General features: G+C 44.5%; 1 protein-coding gene across 9 annotated transcripts in view; it reads left to right on the top strand.

Moving 5' to 3' along the window:
* The window catches only part of clasp2 (cytoplasmic linker associated protein 2), a 463,341-nt gene extending 444,464 nt beyond the window's left edge, over nt 1-18,877 (top strand). For all 9 annotated transcript variants that reach the window (XM_078216563.1, XM_078216560.1, XM_078216559.1 and 6 more), the window contains 4 exons: nt 450-578; nt 10,697-10,903; nt 13,651-13,767; nt 17,217-18,877. In XM_078216563.1, the coding sequence (XP_078072689.1) occupies nt 450-578; nt 10,697-10,903; nt 13,651-13,767; nt 17,217-17,303 (540 nt within the window). In that variant the 3' untranslated portion in view covers nt 17,304-18,877. The remainder of the gene's footprint in view (nt 1-449; nt 579-10,696; nt 10,904-13,650; nt 13,768-17,216) is intronic.
* Nucleotides 18,878-19,082: the final 205 nt, after the last annotated feature.

The raw sequence follows: 19,082 nt of genomic DNA, 5'->3' as shown, positions 1-19,082 counted from the left end.
TTTAGAGCAGGAATTAGGGAGAATTTTATTCATAGTGAAAAATGTTTGGCAACAATCTACCAATCAAGATAATAAGCAAAAACTTTGGTGTTATTCAAGAAACAGTTGATAAGTAAGACACTGGCATCCCATGGCTGAAACCGCCTTGTCTCGGTACTAATTTTTAAAAAAAGGTATCATGTGCATATTATCACTGTGCAATGCCTTGGGAACACAAATCAGCTGATTGAGCCTGATGTGAACATATATTGAGATATTTTGGATTTTCTCTTTTTATTCATCCTTTCTCTCTAGGAGAACAGCATACACCTGTACTTCTAATAACCATAATGGAGATTTGCCGTCTGATGGGAGTTCACATTCAGAAAACGTTCATCTTTTTGCAACTGTTTTCGATGTTTATGCAATGATAATTTGTTAGTTTTGAGGTTTTTTTCTTGGTATTACAGCATACGATCAGAGCATTGGCACTGCGAGTTCTAAAAGAGATTTTAAAACACCAGCCAGAAAGATTCAAAAATTATGCAGAACTCACTATCATAAGGACATTGGAAGCCCACAAAGATCCCCAAAAAGAGGTTGGTTGTTCACGGATTTCTTTTTGTTGGAAATTAAGGAATGGCAATGTTAATTTGTTTCACTGCTTTTCTGCAAATATTTCTCTTTAACTGATCATCAAACAAAAAAATGTTTACATGTATTGAACATCTGCAACCTTTTTAAGATATTCTTTGGCATGGCAAAACCAAATTATGGTAGAAGTGATTGGATAATGTTGCCTTTATTAAACTAAATAAAAAGCTGTCCTTCAACACAGGTTTATAAGTGGGAAAACCTTGTGGCTGACAGCAATTTTTAATGCACAGAAAATGAAAGCATTGTTAGCAGAAGAAACTTTCTATAATATCCATTCTGGAGATATTTTCAGTACAGCTTGAAAAAACCTTGTGCGAAGAGAACCCATTGGTCTTGTACATTCCAAAATAATTGGAAGTTGTGCATTTAAGAAAAATTGTGGTGCAGTAGTAGAACATGCAGAAAACTATGCACCTTTTCCCACTGAGCTGCCCTGGTCACAGGAAACAAATGGTGCTGCTGATTCTTATTGAGCTTTCTACATAACTCTTCTGTTATTGTCGTTTTTCTAGCTAATTCCCTATCCTTTGATTTTTACAACTTGTCCAGTTTAGTCTTCCAAACTGTACTGCTATGCTGATCTTTTACCTCCTCCTGTCATTACCTTACATGGCTCTGTTGCTCTATGTTTTCCTTTTTCTCTCCACTTCTAGTGAACAAAATGGCTGTTAATTTGAAGCACTGATAATATTACTGAATCAAAAGAACATTAATGGAATTATCTTGGCTAGCAATCAATAGGAACCATGGGCACGATCTTACAAGCTCTTCTCACCCGTCATTCAGCAAGGCAAGGTGGTACGATCAAGTGAGAGGCGAAAAATCAGAAATGCATCGGTTTCTTGCCTCCCCTAATTGTACCGGCCCTGGGCGCAAAGCTGATTTCAACATGTCATTATCGAATCCTAGACGCTATTGTCCAGGCTCAGTTGCACTTGCCTGTTCATCAGTCGAGCTTCTCACCAGCGAGAATCACAGTTGGTCTCCACCAGTGGAGATCAGACATGATGACCTGGCCGGGAGGATCAGAGGCCATTGAAGTTGAAGCCGCTGGGTGATTGGGGACAGGGCTAGGCAGTGCATCTTAGCACTGCCCACTGTGCACCATAACTGTAGGAAGTTTAACAACACCAGGTTAAAGTCCAACAGGTTTATTTGGTCGCAAATGCCACTTGCTTTTGGAGCGCTGCTCCTTCATCAGGTGGAGTGGGAGATGTGACATTTGCTACCAAATAAACCTGTTGGACTTTAACCTGGTGTTGTTAGACTTCTTACTATGTTTACCCCAGTCCAACGCCGGCATCTCCACATCATGACCACCATAACTGTGCCAGAGGCAGTGGCAAGGGGGTGGGGCAATGCAGGGATGGATCCTAAATGCAGGAGTGGTGATCTGGGAGAGAGGGAAACTGTGGGGGTGGTGATTGGGGTGGGAAGGAAACTCTGCAGGGGTGGTGATCGGGGAGGGAAGGAAACTCCACAGGGGTGGTGATCGGGGAAGGAGGCGGTGTGTTTCGATGTCCGTGGAGTTGGTAGAACGGCACAATCGCCGTGGTGGAGGGGTCCAGATGTCTGTGGGGGCGTGAGGGTGGTGGCAGGAGATCTCTCAATACACTGGAATATCGGGGTACTTGTGCAATGGCGCCCCCAAGAGCTCAGCAGCCGGTTTCACTGGTGACCTTGAAGTTTATTCATCAGTGTCACAAGTAGGTTTACATGAACCCTATGATGAAGTTGCTGTGAAAATCCCCTAGTCGCCATACTCTGATCTTTGGATACATTGAGGGAGAATTTAGCATGGCCAATTCACCTAACCAAAATGTCTTTCTGACTGTGGGAGGAAACCGGAGCAACTGGAGGAAACCCACGCAGACACGAGGAGACAGTGACAGCAACCCAAGCCAGAAGATTTTGGGGGAGGGGGGCGATGTTGGAAAGAAGGAGACCGATAAAATGGAGAATGAAATGATAAATAAAATAAATGGAAATGGGGTGGAGGGGAAGAGTTCATGCTCTGAAGTTGTTGAACTCAATGTTCAGTCCAGAAGTCTGTAAAGTACTTAATCGGAAGAGTTTGCGTCCAGTTTGCGTTGGGGTTCGCTAGAACATTGCAAAAAGCTAAGGACAGACATGTGGGCTGGAGAGCAGGGTGGTATGTTGAAGTGGAAAGCAACAGGAAGGTCTTGGTCCTGCTTGCGGACGGACCAAAGGTGTTGAGCAAAGCGGTCACCCAGTCTGTATTTAGTCTCTCCGATGTAGAGTAGACTGCATTGGGAGCAGTGGATGCAATAGACCAGATTGAAGGAGGTGCAGATGTAGCGCTGCTTCATCTGAAAGGGGTGTTTAGGACCTTGGACAGTGAGCAGGGAGGAGGTAAAGAAACAGGTGTTCAATCTTCTACGATTGCATGGAAAGGTACCGTGGGCAGGGGGTGAGGTGTTGGGTGTGATGGAGGAGTGGATCAGGGTGTCCCGGAGAGAACAGTCCCTTGCGCAATGCTGACTGGGGAGTGAGGGGAAGATGTGTTGAGTAGTGGCAATATGCTGGAGTTAGCGGAAATGGCGACGGATGATCCTTTGAATGCGGAGATTGGTGGGGTGAAAAGTGAGGACAAGGGGGACCCTATCCTGGTTCTGGGAAGGTGGGGAGGGGATGAGAGCAGTGGCCCGAGGGATGGGTTGGACGCAGTTGAGGGCCCTGTCAACCACAGAGGGTGGAAAAGCACGATTGAGGAAGAAGGAAGACATAGCAGCCACGCTAGTTTGGAAAGTGGCATCATCTGAACAGATGCAGTGAAGGCGAAGGAACTGAGAGAATGGAATGGAGTCCTTCAAGATGTGGGGTGTGAAGAGCTATAGTCAAGGTAGTTGTGGGAGTCAGTGGGCTTGTAATGGATACTAGTGGACAGCTGATCACCAGAAATGGAGACAGAGGTCAAGGAAGGGAAGAGCAGTGTCAGAGAGGGACCATGTGAAGGTTGTAGAGGAGTGGAAATTGAAAGCAAAATTGATAAATTTTCCTAGGTCCAGACAGGAGCCTGAAGTGGCAACGAAATAATCGTCGATGTACCGATGGAGTTGTGGGAGGGGGCCGGAGTAGGACTGGAAAAGGGAATGCTCCACATAACCCATAAAGAGACAGGCATAACTGGGACCCACGCAGGTGCCCATGGCCACACCTTTTATTTGGAGGAAGTGAGACTGGTTAAAGGAGAAATTGTTGAGTGAGAGAACCAGTTCAGCCAGACGGAGGAGAATGGTGGTGGATGGGGATTGTTCAGGCCTCTGTTCGAGGAACAAGCGAAGGCTTTGAGGCCATCCTAGTGGGGAATGGAGGTCCAGAAAGATTAGACATCCTTGGTGAGGGGGAGGCGGCTTGGGCCGGGGAACTGGAAGTCGGTGAAATGGTGTTGGGCATCGGAGGAATCATGGATGTAGGTGGGAAGGGACTGGACAAGAGGAGAGAGAATGGAGCCAAGATGGGAGGAAATTAGTTTGGTGGGGCAGAAACAGGCTGACACAATAGGCCGACCGGGGCAGTCCTGTTTGTGGATTTTAGGAAGGAGGTAGAAGCAGGCTCTCCAGGGTTGCGAGACTGAGATTGGAGGTTGTGGAGGGAAGATCTCCAGAGGAGATGAGGTAATTGACAGTCCTGGAAACTGTGGCTTGATGTTCATTGATCAGGTCGTGGTTCAGGGGGAGGTAGAAGGAAGCACCTAAGAGTTGGCGCTCAGCCTCTACAAGGTAGAGGTCCTTACGCCAGACAACAATGGCACCGCCCTTGTCGGCGGGTTTGATGACAAGGTCAGGGTTGACCCTAAGAGCGAAGTGCAGCAAGTTTGGAAGGAGACAAGTTAGAGTGGTTGAGAGGAGTGGAGAAATTGAGATGACTGATGTCACGCTGACAGTTCTCGATGAAAAGATCTAGAGCAGGTAAAAGGCCAGAGGGAGGGGTCCAGGTGGAGGGGGTGAAAGGATCTGCTGAACGGGGGGAGGACTCCTGCCCAAAGAAGTAAGCACGGAGACGAAGGTGGCGGAAGGATAACCGAGTAGGTGCAAATTTTTTCCATTCACCGATTTTGTTGTAAGGAGAGAGCTTGAAGATTGTAGCTTGCAAAATAATGAATAATTCAGTGACAGAAAGCAGAGTTGCACTTCAAAACATTTCTCGTTTTAAACAACTTGGCACTGACACAGCATCTGCACGTGTGTAGGAAGTGCCCCCTCTCGTGTTGCGGCACAAACAAATACAATCTAATCTAAATGGGAGGGAAATGGTATTCTGGTCAATTTTGTCAGTACTATTGGAGAGCTGAAGTATGCAGGTGTGTATAGCTGCTATATCTGTCCATAATAGGGCGCACAAAACAGTTTAAGCAATGCCATTCAACAAGATCATAGCTGTTATGATTATCTCCCCCTCCCACCACCACCCCCCACCCCGCCTCCCGTATAGTGGTACAGTATTTAACACTGCTGCCTCACAGTGCCAGGGACTCAGCCTTGAGTGACGGTCTGTGTGGGGTTTGCATGTTCTCCCTATGTCTGCGTGGGTTTCCTCCAGGTGCTCCAGTTTCCCCCCTCAGTCCAAGATGTGTAGGTTAGGTGGATTAGCCATGGTTAATGTGTGGGGGGATAGGACAGAGGTGAAGGCCTGGGAGAGTTGCTCTTTCGGAGAGTCGGTGCAGACTCTATGGGCCAGGTGGCCTCTTTCTGCACTGTAGGATTCTATGGTTCTAACCGCTAACTCTTTGTCGATCAAAAACCTGTCTACATGTGACTGCTGGTCACAGCAATGTGGTTGACTCTTTAGTGCCCTCTGAAATGGTTTAGCAAACCACTTAGTTCTATCAAACAGGTACAAAGTCAAAAAAGGAATGAAACCACCTAGCATCCAAGGGAAGGCGGTAGCGCATTGATATTATCGCTAGACTCTGGGTAATGCTCTGGGGACCTGAGTTTGAATCCCATTGCGGCAGATGGTGGAATTTAAACTCAATAAAACTTCTGGAATTAAAAGTCTAATGATGACCATGAAACCTTTATCGATTGTTGTAAAAGCCAAACAGATTCACCAGTGTCCTTTAGGGAAGGAAACCTGCCATTCTTACCCAAAATGGCCTACAAGTGACTCCAGACCCTCAATCAGTGTGTTGCCTCTTAAATAGCCTAGGACGCCACTCAGTTGTATTCAACCACTGCAAAGGGAAACAAAAGGAATGAAACCGGTCAGACCACCCAGAATCAACCGAGGCACCGTAAACAATAGCAGCAAACCCAGCCCTGTCACCCCTGCAGTGTCCTCCTTACTAACATCTGGAGATGTGCCAAAATTGGGAGAGTAACAGCCTGATGTAATCATACTCTTAGAATTGTACAATATAGATAATCTCCCAGTCACCACCATCACCATTCCTGGTATCCCGATCACCGGCCATAGTCAGGAGGCAATTGCCCTGGGAGTCCTCAACATCGACTCTGGGCCCCCTGAAGTCTCACCGTACCAGGTCAGACATGGACAAGGAAATCTCCTGCTCCTTACCATGTACTGTTCTCCCTCAGCTGATTCACTCCACATAATATCAAGAAGTGGCTGTAGGCACCGGATATAGCAAAGACAATGGGCCCTCACAATATTCCAGCAATAGTACTGAAGACTTGCACTCCAGTACCTGCCATGCCCCTAGCCAAGCTTTCCAGTACAGCTGCAACACTGGCAATGTGGAAAATTGCCCAGATATGTCCTGTGCATAAGAAACAAGACCAACACAACCAAGTCAATTACCACCCCATCAATCTACTCTTGATCATTAGTAAAGGCAGCATTTTACCAAGTATAGCAACGAGGAGCCCCAGCAAAACTGGAGTCAATGGGAATTGGGAGGAAAACCCTCCATTAGTTAAAGTCATACCAGGCACAAAGGAAGATAGTTGCGTTGGTTGGATGTCAATCATCTCAGCTCCATGACATCACTGCAGGAGTTCCTCAAGGTACTGTCCTAGATCCAACCATCTTCAGCTGTTTCATCAATGACCTTCCTTCCATCTTAAGGTCAGAAGTGGGGATATTCGCTGATGACTCACATTGAAACAGTCCATGTACAAATGGACCTGGACAATATCCACGCTTGGGCTGACAAGTGGCGAGTAGCATTCTTGCCAGGCAATGACCATCAACAAGAGAGGATCTAACCATCATCCCTTGACATTCAATGGCATTGCCATCATTGAATCCCCTACTATATACATCCTGGGGGTTAAGTGTTAATGTAAGACTACTTGTGACACTAATAAATAAACTTAAACCATTGACCAGAAATTGAACTGGACTAGTCATATAAACACAGTGGCAACAACAGCAGGTCAAAGGCTAGGTATCCTGTGGTGAGTAACTCACCCCCTGACTCCAAAGCCTGTCCACCATCTACAAGACACAAGTCAAGAGTGTGATGGAATATTGTCCATTTGCTTGGGTGAGTGCAGCTCAAACAACACTCTAAGAAGCTTGACACCATCCAGGACAAAGCAATCCACTTGATTGCTACCTCTTCCACAAACATTCACTCCTGTCACCACCAAGCAACAGTAGCAGCAGTGTGTACCATCTGCAAGATGAATTGCAGGAACTCACCAAGGTTCCATAGACAGCACCTTCTAAACCTTCTGTGATGGTACTGTGCCTTTAAGAAATATACGTTTATCATGTTTGTTATTAGGGGTAAGTTTAAAATTCAGCTCTGCTTTTATTTTTATTATTAAATTGTTATTTAAATGGTGAAAAATTACCACATGCTACTGTGCAGAGGGACCTCGCAAAAACTCAGTTTGCAGGTGATCAAGAAGGCAAATTGAATGTTGGCCTTTATCGCGAAGGGGATGGAGTATAAAAGCAGGGAGGTCTTGCTGCAATTGTACAAAGTACTGGTGAGGCCGCAACTGGAGTACTGTGTGCAATTTTGGTCCCCTTATTTGCGGAAGGATATATTGGCCTTGGAGGGAGTACAGAGAAGGTTCACCAGGTTGATACCGGGGATGAGGGGGTCAGCTTATGAGGAGAGATTGAGTAGATTGGGCCTGTACTCGTTGGAGTTTAGAAGGCTGAGGGGAGATCTTATAGAGACATATAAGATAATGAAGGGGCTAGACAGGGTAGAGGCAGAGAGATTCTTTCCACTTAGAAAGGAAACAAGAACTAGAGGACACAGCCTCAAAATAAGGGGGACTCAGTTTAGAACAGAGTTGAGGAGGAACTTCTTCTCTCAGAGGGTAGTGAATCTCTGGAATTCTCTGCCCATTGAAGCAGTGGAGGCTACCTCGTTAAATATGTTTAAGTCACAGGTAGATAGATTTCTGATCAATAAGGGAATTAAGGGTTATGGGGAGCGGGCGGGTAAGTGGAACTAAACCACTATCAGATCAGCCATGATCTTATTGAATGGCGGGGCAGGCTCGAGGGGCTAGATAGCCTACTCCTGCTCCGATTTCTTATGTTCTTTACATGGTGCCAATTTGTCTGGAAACATGCAGCTCCATGTTGAGAATGCAAGATAATGACTGATTTTAGCCAATGGTGTGTTTGTCTAAACATCATAGTGCATTTGTGTTTACTTACGCTTCCCTTGGGGTTTCAGACTAGGGTTTTGATTAGATTGATTGACAAAGTCATGTGCTAATGGGAAGAGCTAAGCTTGCAGGGACAATGCAAGTTATTTTTTTAAAAGACAATCAGTTTCTGCCTGGTTCTGAAAGAAACAATAGGTGTTTTTCTGTCTCTATATCTCTGGAGGTTGCTGTTTTTGGGCTGTCAGAAGACAGCTGTTTCTCAGTCTCTGTCTCTCCAGAAGTGTTCAAAAAGCTCTAGGACTGTTAACCAGTACAAGTACGTAAGCCTGTGTTTGCTAACCGATTTTGAAGAGGAGTTTTAAACCTCTGAGAGGAATATTGCTTGAATTGGAACCTTTAGAGATAGGTTAATAGTTAAGAATTATATTGTTGTGTTTAAGTATTGATCAATTGGTAAATGTTAAGCTAATTAATTTGTTATAGTTAAACTGTGTTGTGAAATAAAATTTGTTTTGATAAAAGTTTCCCAGTTTGTCAGTAGTATCGCACCTGGAGTGACACGTTATATCCTTACAATGCCAAAATAGCAAATACTTAGGGTCTAGTCTAACTTCATACTATACCTTGGGGTTTCTGATCTGTACCCTAACAGTACAATCACTACCATTTAGAAGAATGAGTGCAGCAGATACCAGGGAACAACACCACTTGGAGGTTCTCCTCCAAGTCCAAATCACTCAACATTGAAATTCATTGGATTTTAAAATATCACCGTTCCTTCACTGTCGCTGGGTCAAAATCCTGGAATACTGTCCCCAACAGCACTTTGGGTATATCTACACCTCAAGGACTCGAGCAGTTCAAGAAGGCAGGTCATCACCTCCACCTAGAGGGCAACTAGGGATAGGCCCAATGCCCCCCTTCTCTCCTGGGCGCTCGCTCGTGGCCCCCCTCTGTCCCGGGCGCTCGCTCGTGGCCCCCCTCTGCCCCGGGCGTTCGCTCGTGGCCCCCCTCTGCCCCGGGCCCTCGCTCGTGGCCCCCCTCTGCCCCGGGCCCTCGCTCGTGGCCCCACTCTGCCCTGGGCGCTCGCTCGTGGCCCCACTCTGCCCCGGGCGCTCGCTCGTGGCCCCACTCTGCCCCGGGCGCTTGCTCGTGGCCCCCCTCTGCCCCGGGCGCTCACTCGTGTCCCCCCTCTGCCTGGGCGCTCGCTCGTGGCCCCCCTCTGCCTGGGCGCTCGCTCGTGGCCCCCCTCTGCCCTGGGCCCTCGCTCGTGGCCCCCCTCTGCCCCGGGCCCTCGCTCGTGGCCCCACTCTGCCCCGGGCGCTCGCTCGTGGCCCCACTCTGCCCCGGGCGCTCGCTCGTGGCCCCCCTCTGCCCCGGGCGCTCGCTCATGGCCCCCCTCTGCCCCGGGCGCTCGCTCGTGGCCCCCCTCTGCCCCGGGCGCTTGCTCGTGTCCCCCCTCTGTCCCGGGCGCTCGCTCGTGTCCCCCCTCTGTCCCGGGCGCTTGCTCGTGACCCCACTCTGCCCCGGGCGCTCGCTCGTGGCCCCACTCTGCCCCGGGCGCTCGCTCGTGGCCCCACTCTGCCCTGGGCGCTCGCTCGTGACCCCCCTCTGCCCCGGGCGCTCGCTCGTGGCCCCCCTCTGCCCCGGGCGCTTGCTCGTGGCCCCCCTCTGCCCCGGGCGCTTGCTCGTGTCCTCCCTCTGCCCCGGGCGCTTGCTCGTGTCCTCCCTCTGCCCCGGGCGCTTGCTCGTGTCCTCCCTCTGCCCCGGGCGCTTGCTCGTGTCCTCCCTCTGCCCCGGGCGCTTGCTCGTGTCCTCCCTCTGCCCCGGGCGCTTGCTCGTGTCCTCCCTCTGCCCCGGGCGCTTGCTCGTGTCCTCCCTCTGCCCCGGGCGCTTGCTCGTGTCCTCCCTCTGCCCCGGGCGCTTGCTCGTGTCCTCCCTCTGCCCCGGGCGCTTGCTCGTGTCCTCCCTCTGCCCCGGGCGCTTGCTCGTGTCCTCCCTCTGCCCCGGGCGCTCGCTCGTGGCCCCCCCTCTGCCCCGGGCGCTTGCTCGTGTCCTCCCTCTGCCCCGGGCGCTTGCTCGTGTCCTCCCTCTGCCCCGGGCGCTTGCTCGTGTCCTCCCTCTGCCCCGGGCGCTTGCTCGTGTCCTCCCTCTGCCCCGGGTGCATCTAGAGGCAAAATTAGCAGTTATCACACAGCAAGGGGCTTTCAGTTTATCAGTGTAATAGTGTAAACAGCTCAGTCATCTTGTGCCTGGCACAGGAGAAATCTGTGCAAGCAAGGAAGCAGCATCCTGTCCATTAATAGTAATAGTAAATGAATAGATGGTGTTACTGTGAATTAGGGTCATTGAGCTATACTTCAACCATTCTCAACGTTCTTAAGACCTTTATACATATTTATTACTGATTTTTGTCCCCCACTTCTGTACTGGTAAAAGCAACATTGAACTTGCTGAAAAGAATGATGGAATTCTAACATCTATATATTGTTCATTAGGTGGTAAGAGCTGCCGAAGAAGCTGCTACAGCCCTGGCTACGTCCATCAACCCTGAGCAGTGTATTAAAGTGCTTTGTCCTATTATCCAGACTGCAGAATGCCCCATCAACCTAGCAGCTATCAAAATGCAAACCAAGATCATAGAAAGAGTCCATAAGGAGACTCTGAACCAGCTGTTGCCTGAAATTATTCCTGGTCTGTTAATGGTATGTCGCTACTGTTTGAGCTGCAAATATAAATGGTGTACACATTTTAAGTTAAATCACATAAAAATCAATCAGTTATAGTTAGTAAATTAAATGGTGGATTTTAAAAAACTGACCTCTTATTGTTAGCGATGTAAAGTAATCAGAACATTTAGATGATTTGTAGACAGTGAATGTAAACTGCGATTTGGACAGTTTGAGAAAAATGTGTTGGATATGTGGTGCAACTTAATCCAACAGTATTATCCCCATTATATGTTAAAATTAGCAGATTGCTACTTTGTTTTCTGAATCACTTTACTAACTCCTTCTCCTCTACCACCTCTCCCCTCTTTTCCCACTTCTTTCCCTTCTCCCTTCATCTCTACCCCACCCCTTGCCACAACCTTTTTCCACTTACACACCCTCTCACTCAGTCTGATTTGAAGACAGCACTTGGTTTTGACTACTCATGCAAAACTATAGGATAACTATTGGTTGATGGACTCCTTACCAAATAATTTAACAATCATGGACTTCCAACCTAAATTATAATACTATAACATTGATCATAATGTGAAAGTGCTGCATGTAAACAGTATTTTAACAATGAACATAGAACAGTACAGCACAGTACAGGCCCTTCGGCCCTCGATGTTGTGCCGAGCTTTGTCCGAAACCAAGATCAAGCTATCCCATCCCTATCATTCTGGTGTGCTCCATGTGCCTATCCAATAACCGCTTGAAAGTTCCTAAAGTGTCCGACTCCACTATCACAGCAGGCAGTCCATTCCACACCCCAACCACTCTGAGTAAAGAACCTACCTCAGACATCTCTCCTATATCTCCCACCATGAACCTTATAGTTATGCCCCCTAGTAACAACTACATCCACCCGAGGAAATAGTCTCTGAACGTCCACTCTATCTATCCCCCTCATCATCTTATAAACCTCCTATTAAGTCGCCTCTCATCCTCCTCCGCTCTAAAGAGAAAAGTCCTAGCTCCCTCAACCTTTCCTCATAAGACCTACCCTCCAAACCAGGCAGCATCCTGGTAAATCTCCTCTGCACTCTCTCCAATGCTTCCACATCCTTCTTATAGTGAGGTGACCAGAACTGCACACAATATTCCAAATGTGGTCTCATCAAGGTCCTGTACAGTTGCAGCATAACCCCACGGCTCTTAAACTCAAACCCCCTGTTAATAAACACTAACACACTATAGGTCTTCTTCATGGCTCTATCCACTTGAGTGGCAACCTTCAGAGATCTGTGGATATGAACCCCAAGATCTCTCTATTCCTCCACATTCCTCAGAACCCTGCCATTGACCCTGTAATCCGCATTCAAATTTGTCCTACCAAAATGAATCACCTCGCACTTATCAGGGTTAAACTCCATTTGCCATTTTTCTGCCCAGCTCTGCATCCTATCAATGTCTCTTTGCAGCCTACAACAGCCCTCCACCTCATCCACTACCCCACCAATATTGGTGTCATCAGCAAATTTACTGACCCACCCTTCAGCCCCCTCCTCCAAGTCATTGATAAAAATCACGAATAGCAGAGGACCCAGCACTGATCCCTGTGGTACACCGCTGGTAACTGGTCTCCAGTCTGAAAGTTTTCCATCCACCCACCACCCTCTTGTCTTCTATGAGATAGCCAGTTACTTATCCAATCGGCCAAATTTCCCTCTATCCCACACCTCCTTACTTTCTTCATGAGCCGACCATACTGTTCCCTGTTTGTGAACAGAATTCCCACTCACCTGAAGAAGGGGCTTGGAGCTCCGAAAGCTTGTGTGGCTTTTGCTACCAAATAAACCTGTTGGACTTTAACCTGGTGTTGTTAAACTTCTTACTCTTGTTTGGTACCAAGGTCTGGGTCCTGAGGCCCTGTGGGAAAATCCTGCCCAATAATTATTTTTCTCACTCCACAGATGCTGCCTATTAAATTGTCCTGGCCAGTTGCATTAGCTTGTTTTTTATTTCCTTGAATTTAGTAGGTTGAGGCTTAATTTAATCAAGGAATTTAAAATGATAAAGGAATTCACCAGAGGAGATATTGAAAAGTTATATCCTATGATGGGGTGTTACAAAATTAGAAGGCATAACATTAACATTAGAGATTATTAAGGAGTGAAACTAGTGGGGTTATTCTCAAAGTATAGTGGAAATCTGTCACGCTCTTCCCCCAAAAGGCTGTAGATACTGGGTCAACTGAAATTTCAAGACTAAGAATTATAGTTTTTTGTTAACAGTTCGTGTTGAGTGAAGGTATCAAGGGAAATGAAACAAAGGTGAATAAATAGGTTGAGGTAGAGATTAACCATGACATGATTGAATGACAGATCAAGCTCGAGGGACTGAATAGCCTCCTCCTGTTTCCTTGAAAACAGCAGCAAGAGTCGCCTTTCATTGTATTTCATAGCTGTATTTCAGCCATTCCTGGGTGTGTCATTTTTTTCTGAATGCACACAACTCTCATGTTTGTTCAGAGCCAGCATTGTCCTTGTGCCTTTCTGATGACCTCATCACATGACACTTAGTGAGTGATGGGGTGTTGGGAGTACCTTCGGTTTAGAAACATCTGCATTTTGGCTTTATTAGGCTATCCTCATTTACCCTGATTATCTGCAGTTATACAAAATATATAACGCTGATATTTCCCTAGATGTTACAAATCATCCAAAAAGGTTAATGTAATTTTTCATGGTTGCAGCAGAATAAAACAATCTGTTTAACTCAACCATAATTTTTTTCAGGGTTATGACAATACAGAGAGCAGTGTTCGCAAAGCAAGTGTATTTTGCCTTGTAGCCATCTATTCTGTTATTGGTGAAGATCTTAAACCCCATCTTGGTCAACTCACTGGCAGTAAGGTAAACTAAATGTATTTTTTAACATATTTTGTATAAAGCATTTATGGTTTTGATTTGTTATTACTATCGTTATCAATTGTTTTGTATTCCATTATATGGCTGGGATATGCATCAGCAAATCCAACCAAGAAGCCCATGATAGTTTTTAAAATTTTCTTTCAAAACATATGGTGACCTTTCAGGCTATTAATTATGTTTTAAAAGAGAGATCTCAAAGTTCAAATTTGTTTAACCACAGAAGTAGTAGAATTGTGAAGCAAAATACATGCGGCAGCTGATATCAATAAGTTCAAGAAATAATTGGACTCATTTTTGAAGTGATACGGAATATAGTCAGACAGAGTGGATAGGTGGATGGAACTGTTAAGAAAAAGGAAATGCTTTCTGGGTTTAATAGCCTATTTCTAAATGTGAAAGAGCTATCATCAATTGGGCATAATTACTTGAGCAGAATCCTCACAAGCAGTCTGCACATTCTGAATTTCTGCAAGTTATTGTGACTGTCTCACACAAGAGTCATTTTTCTTCTTTCTAACAACCGTATCTTGCATTTACTCTCCCAGTAACAAAATCGTCCATTTTTTTCACTGCAGAGTCAATTAATTCTAACTTTTGAAACCTCAAGTGTTGGAAAAAATATAGCAAGTAAGATCAAGTAAAATCCAAAGATTCCTTTATAAACGCATAAAGACGATAACTAAAAAAAGAGCAGCATCTATTAGGGATCATAAGGGTAATCTGTGTTCAGAGGCAGAGGATGTAGGTTTGGTTGTAATTGGAAATTTATGTCTTGTTTTCACAAGAGGGAAGATACAAACTTTGCCATCAAAGGACTGTGAAATTTTAGGTGAAATTAACAGTGAGAGAGGAAGTATTAAGGGGTTCAGCATTTTTGAAAGTGGATAAATTCTCAGGCCCAGATGAAATGTATTTTAAGCTGCAACTGGTAAGAAAGAAAAGAAATAGCAGAGGTTCTGATTATTGTTCTCCAGTACACTCTGGTTACAGGCATGGTGCCAGAGGACAATCAATATTGTGTGATTGTTTAAAAATGGAGAAAGGAATAGACCGAGTCATTACAAGTCAGTCAGCCTAACCTTAGTGGTGTGAAAATTATTGCAAATATTCTAAAGCTCAGGAAACATCCCCATTTAGAAAAACTGGGTTCAAACTTCAGGGAGTTGCAATCAGAGTTGGATTGCCAATCAGTTCCTTTTTACTTACCCAGGACAGGAGCTGCACAATTCTCTCTCTCTCTTCCATCCCAGGCCTGATGAGAAATGTGCAGTGTACCTGGTTCCTCAGGCCTTCCAGTGCAGGACAGCAGCATTGGGAAAGTGAAACCACAGACCCCTAAAGGTGCCTCAACAGATAGATAAAGTGGTCAGGAAACCAAGGCCATAGAATACAAGAATGGGAAAGTTATGTTGGGACTGTTTAAAATACTGGTCAGGCCACAGCTGGGGTACTGTATGCAATTCTGTTCACCACACTTTCCAAAAGATGCACTAGAGGAGGTACAGATTTACAAACATGTTGCCTGAACTGGAGAATTGTAGTTATGAGGAATGTTTGAATAGTCTCAGGTTGTTTCCTCTGGAACAGCAGAGGTTAAGGGGAGATTTAATTGAAGTGTAGAAAATTATGATGTGGTTTCACAGAAACAGAGCTACACAATATACGGGATCCCCTCTGGAGCAATATACAACCAACCAAGGCCTAACTCTGCATCCCAGGACCTCCAAGCAAGAAAAAGATAACCCAAAAAAGGGGGAACATCAGGTTCAAGATAGGAAATCAATCCAAAAGGCCCCAGAAGGGGGTGTCTTGAGGGAGAGCAACCTACTTTACCGCCCAACATACCCTCCACCTGACCCAGACAAACACAGCCACTACTACCCTAACCTGCTCAATGACACGTTAGAGTAAGAGCCAACAAGCCAAGAATATTCACATCACTCTTATACATTGACCAAAGCAAACTGTCCCTTTCTCTAGATACCCAAGAGGAATCCCTTTCTCTAGATACCCAAGAGGAATCCCTTTCTCTAGGTACCCAAGAGGAATCCCTTTCTCTAGATACCCAAGAGGAACTTCAACAAATTTTGTCATTTATAGGCTGACACCTGAAAAGAATATAAATTTTTTTCTCACGGAAGGGCAGCCTGTACCCCAATGAATTGGCCTACATGTTGTTCCAGTCCCTTACTAAATAATTAACTTAATGCCATTCTGAAGTTTCCAGACAAGGTACTGAGTTAGGAGTATAGGAAATAGGAGTAGGAGGTTGCCATTTTGCCCTACAAGCCTGTTCTGCCATTCAGTAAGATCATTGCTGACCTGATTGTGGCCTTGACACCAATTTTCTGCCTGACCTCACCATAATTCTTGACACTCTGGTGGATCAAAAGTCTGTCTGGAATATATCCAGTGAATACTCCCCTTTTCTTCTATGGGACAAATAATTCCAAAAGATTGACAATTCTGAGAGAAGACATTCCTCCTCATCTCTGCCTGAATGAAAGATCCCTTATTTTGAAATTGTTCTCCCTTGTTCTCGAGTTACCTACAAATGGAAACACCCTCTTAGCGTTGACCATATCAAACTCCCTCAGAATCTTCCATGTTTCCATCACCTCTCATTCTTCTAAACTCCAATGAGCATCGGCCCAACCTGCTCAACCTTTCCTTGTAAGACAAGCCTTTCATACTACAAATATGCCCTGCCAACATTACCCACATCCCAACAACAAAAAAATCAGAAATTGTGCTGCTATTGATTTTTAATTTCATTGAAAGCAATATTTTAGAATTTCAAAATAACCCAAAAACCCTTTTAAAAAAACATCAGGTGTATGATGAAGCCTGTAAATACAGGCTTCCACATGGTAATTCACAGACCACATTTGATACCAATTATGCAGATTAGAGTACAATATTTTGTGAGAAATTGAAATGTTAGCAATGTAACACTGGCCAGTTAATTTATAGCCTTGCTTGTCACTCAGACTAGGGAATAATTGTTACTGTGCTATCAGAAGTATCTGTGATTCGTGTATTAGATGAAATGTTTAAAATCTTTTGAGACAGGAGTGTCTTTCTAAAATAATTTGAATGTTCATTTTCTTAACGGTCTCCATCCTCTTGTGAATTCCTTTTTTTATATTAATTCTTTATCTGTAACAACATTTGGAACAAAATTGTGGAATGTGAAATAATTAAAAACTTATGCAAAGATTTAAAAGCCTCAATCTCCATTTTCCTACACTTGATTGTGATACTAAGACCTTTTTATTGAATTGCTTGTGTTTGCAGTTATAGTTTATTGGCCTCATGTTCTTTCCTCAGAGTTCATAATTTTTGCTGTTCGATTCTGTAATGTTTGCAGCCCTGTTTATATCCCATGTATTGAAAAAGTAACACATTCCTTAATTTGTTTTGTGTTTCAGATGAAATTGTTAAACTTGTACATTAAACGTGCACAAACTGGCTCCAGCACAAGTGGCTCAGCGTCAGACCTCACTGGTCAAAGCTAGAGATAGCAGCTATTTTAAAATGGGTCTTCTGAGGACAGAACAACCAGTTTTTCAAGATCAGACTCTCCTTTGGAACTTGATTCATCACAGCTGTACACAACAAATGGCTTCCCTCAGCCTGCATGTGACTGTTGCAACAGAATTTATTCCAGATCAGAGGAAACAGTATTAGTCAATCCAGATAAAACTCAAATCAGTTCTCACTCAGACTCCTCTGTGTTTCTTCTAATTAATGTTTACCAGTGTTACAGTTATATGAATAAAATGCTAATTATGATTAAAAAGGAATGCTTTAAGCTTCAGAAAAGTTTTTTGCTTCTATCCGGCAGCATTACAATTTCCTTTTACTTCATAACTTACTTCTGGTTAGATTTTACAAATCATTGGTAAAGGATAAGCCTCCAGTAATTCAGTCCAGAACCAGACTGAAGCAGTAACAAACTGCCTTGTTTTGGGTGCATGCTGCCATAACAAAACTTTGGGGATTGTAACTTAATGTTGTGCAAGGCCTGGGGCTGGAATTGTCTGGTTTTGCCAGTGTTACTTGTCTATTCACCAATTTGCTCTGTTGTTTCCCTCAATAAAAGTAATGCAAACTAAACAGAAGAAAGCTGGAAGAGCTGAGCAGCAGCGAGTCATATCTGTGTCCTGTTTCTCAGTAGTAGGTTTAAGTGGATAGGTACAGGTTGCATGAGACTTGTACCATTACCAAATGGACACATGCCATCATCCCTTCTTCAAGCAGGGTGCACCGGAGTGGAGTGCTCTACACAAGCACACTCAGTATGTAACTTGTTTATATTTAGTTTGTGTTTCTAAAGCTCTAGTAAAATGCACACGTTCATCAGGTAGAAAAGCCTCTGTGGCAGGTTTTAACTCAGCAGTAACTTTAAATAAGTAGACAATTGTGAAGATGACGCTACTGACCTACTTGTCTGTGATGGCTTTGTTTAAATGTTCCAGGAAGCTTAACATCAGTAACTACTATATGTACGCAGTACAATGTGAAGGTCATAAGATATTGACAGTGTCCATTTGGGAAAGCAAATAAGATGGATCACTATGAGATGTCAGCACATTGCATTAGTGTTCTCTCTACCTCTTTTGAAAACAGGTATTCTTTTAACCTACTAACATAACTTACACTTTTAAAAAAAAACAAGCCTACTACCTTTACCTGGTTGTGTAATGACTAACATTTGTCCTAAGTCAATATTGGAAATAGTTTTGTTCCCGATTGTTCTGTGATGGTGATGCTCATGGAGCTGGATATGTGAAGTCCAAAACTAAAGTGAATGCATCTGGTAAAATTGAATCTCATTGGGAAAGCAAAACACATCTACTGTTGTTTTGCTGCTGTTAGGGAGTTGCCCTTTTTGTTTAATGAGAAATTTGTAGAAATGTATTTAAAGATTTTAAGCAAATCTCTTATCTGTTACTAGCTTTTTTTAGCACCTGCATCAAGGATATAGTGTCACGTGAATGTTTATTTGGTTTACACTGTATTATTTGATGTATTTATAGTTATGTGCTTACAAATGTGTATACACTGGCAATAAACTGTATATAACATTATTAACTTGTTCTTGATTCACTAAAGTTGATTCTTCCATCATTATTTTTGTGAAGTTTTGAAAAAGACTACAACAGGGTTAAACTTGAAATCCCAAGTGGCTTATGTAAAACATGATGCCACTAATGTCCTGTTAACATGATGGAAGAAATTTGTAATTTGTAGCATATTGCTGTTACTACCAATGTTCTTCTACCTGGTGTGGT

The sequence above is a fragment of the Mustelus asterias genome, chromosome 7 (genome assembly GCF_964213995.1).
Source record: "Mustelus asterias chromosome 7, sMusAst1.hap1.1, whole genome shotgun sequence".
NCBI lineage: Eukaryota > Metazoa > Chordata > Chondrichthyes > Carcharhiniformes > Triakidae > Mustelus > Mustelus asterias.
Note: the sequence above shows the minus strand (reverse complement) of the source record. Positions and strands in the feature narration are given on the sequence as shown.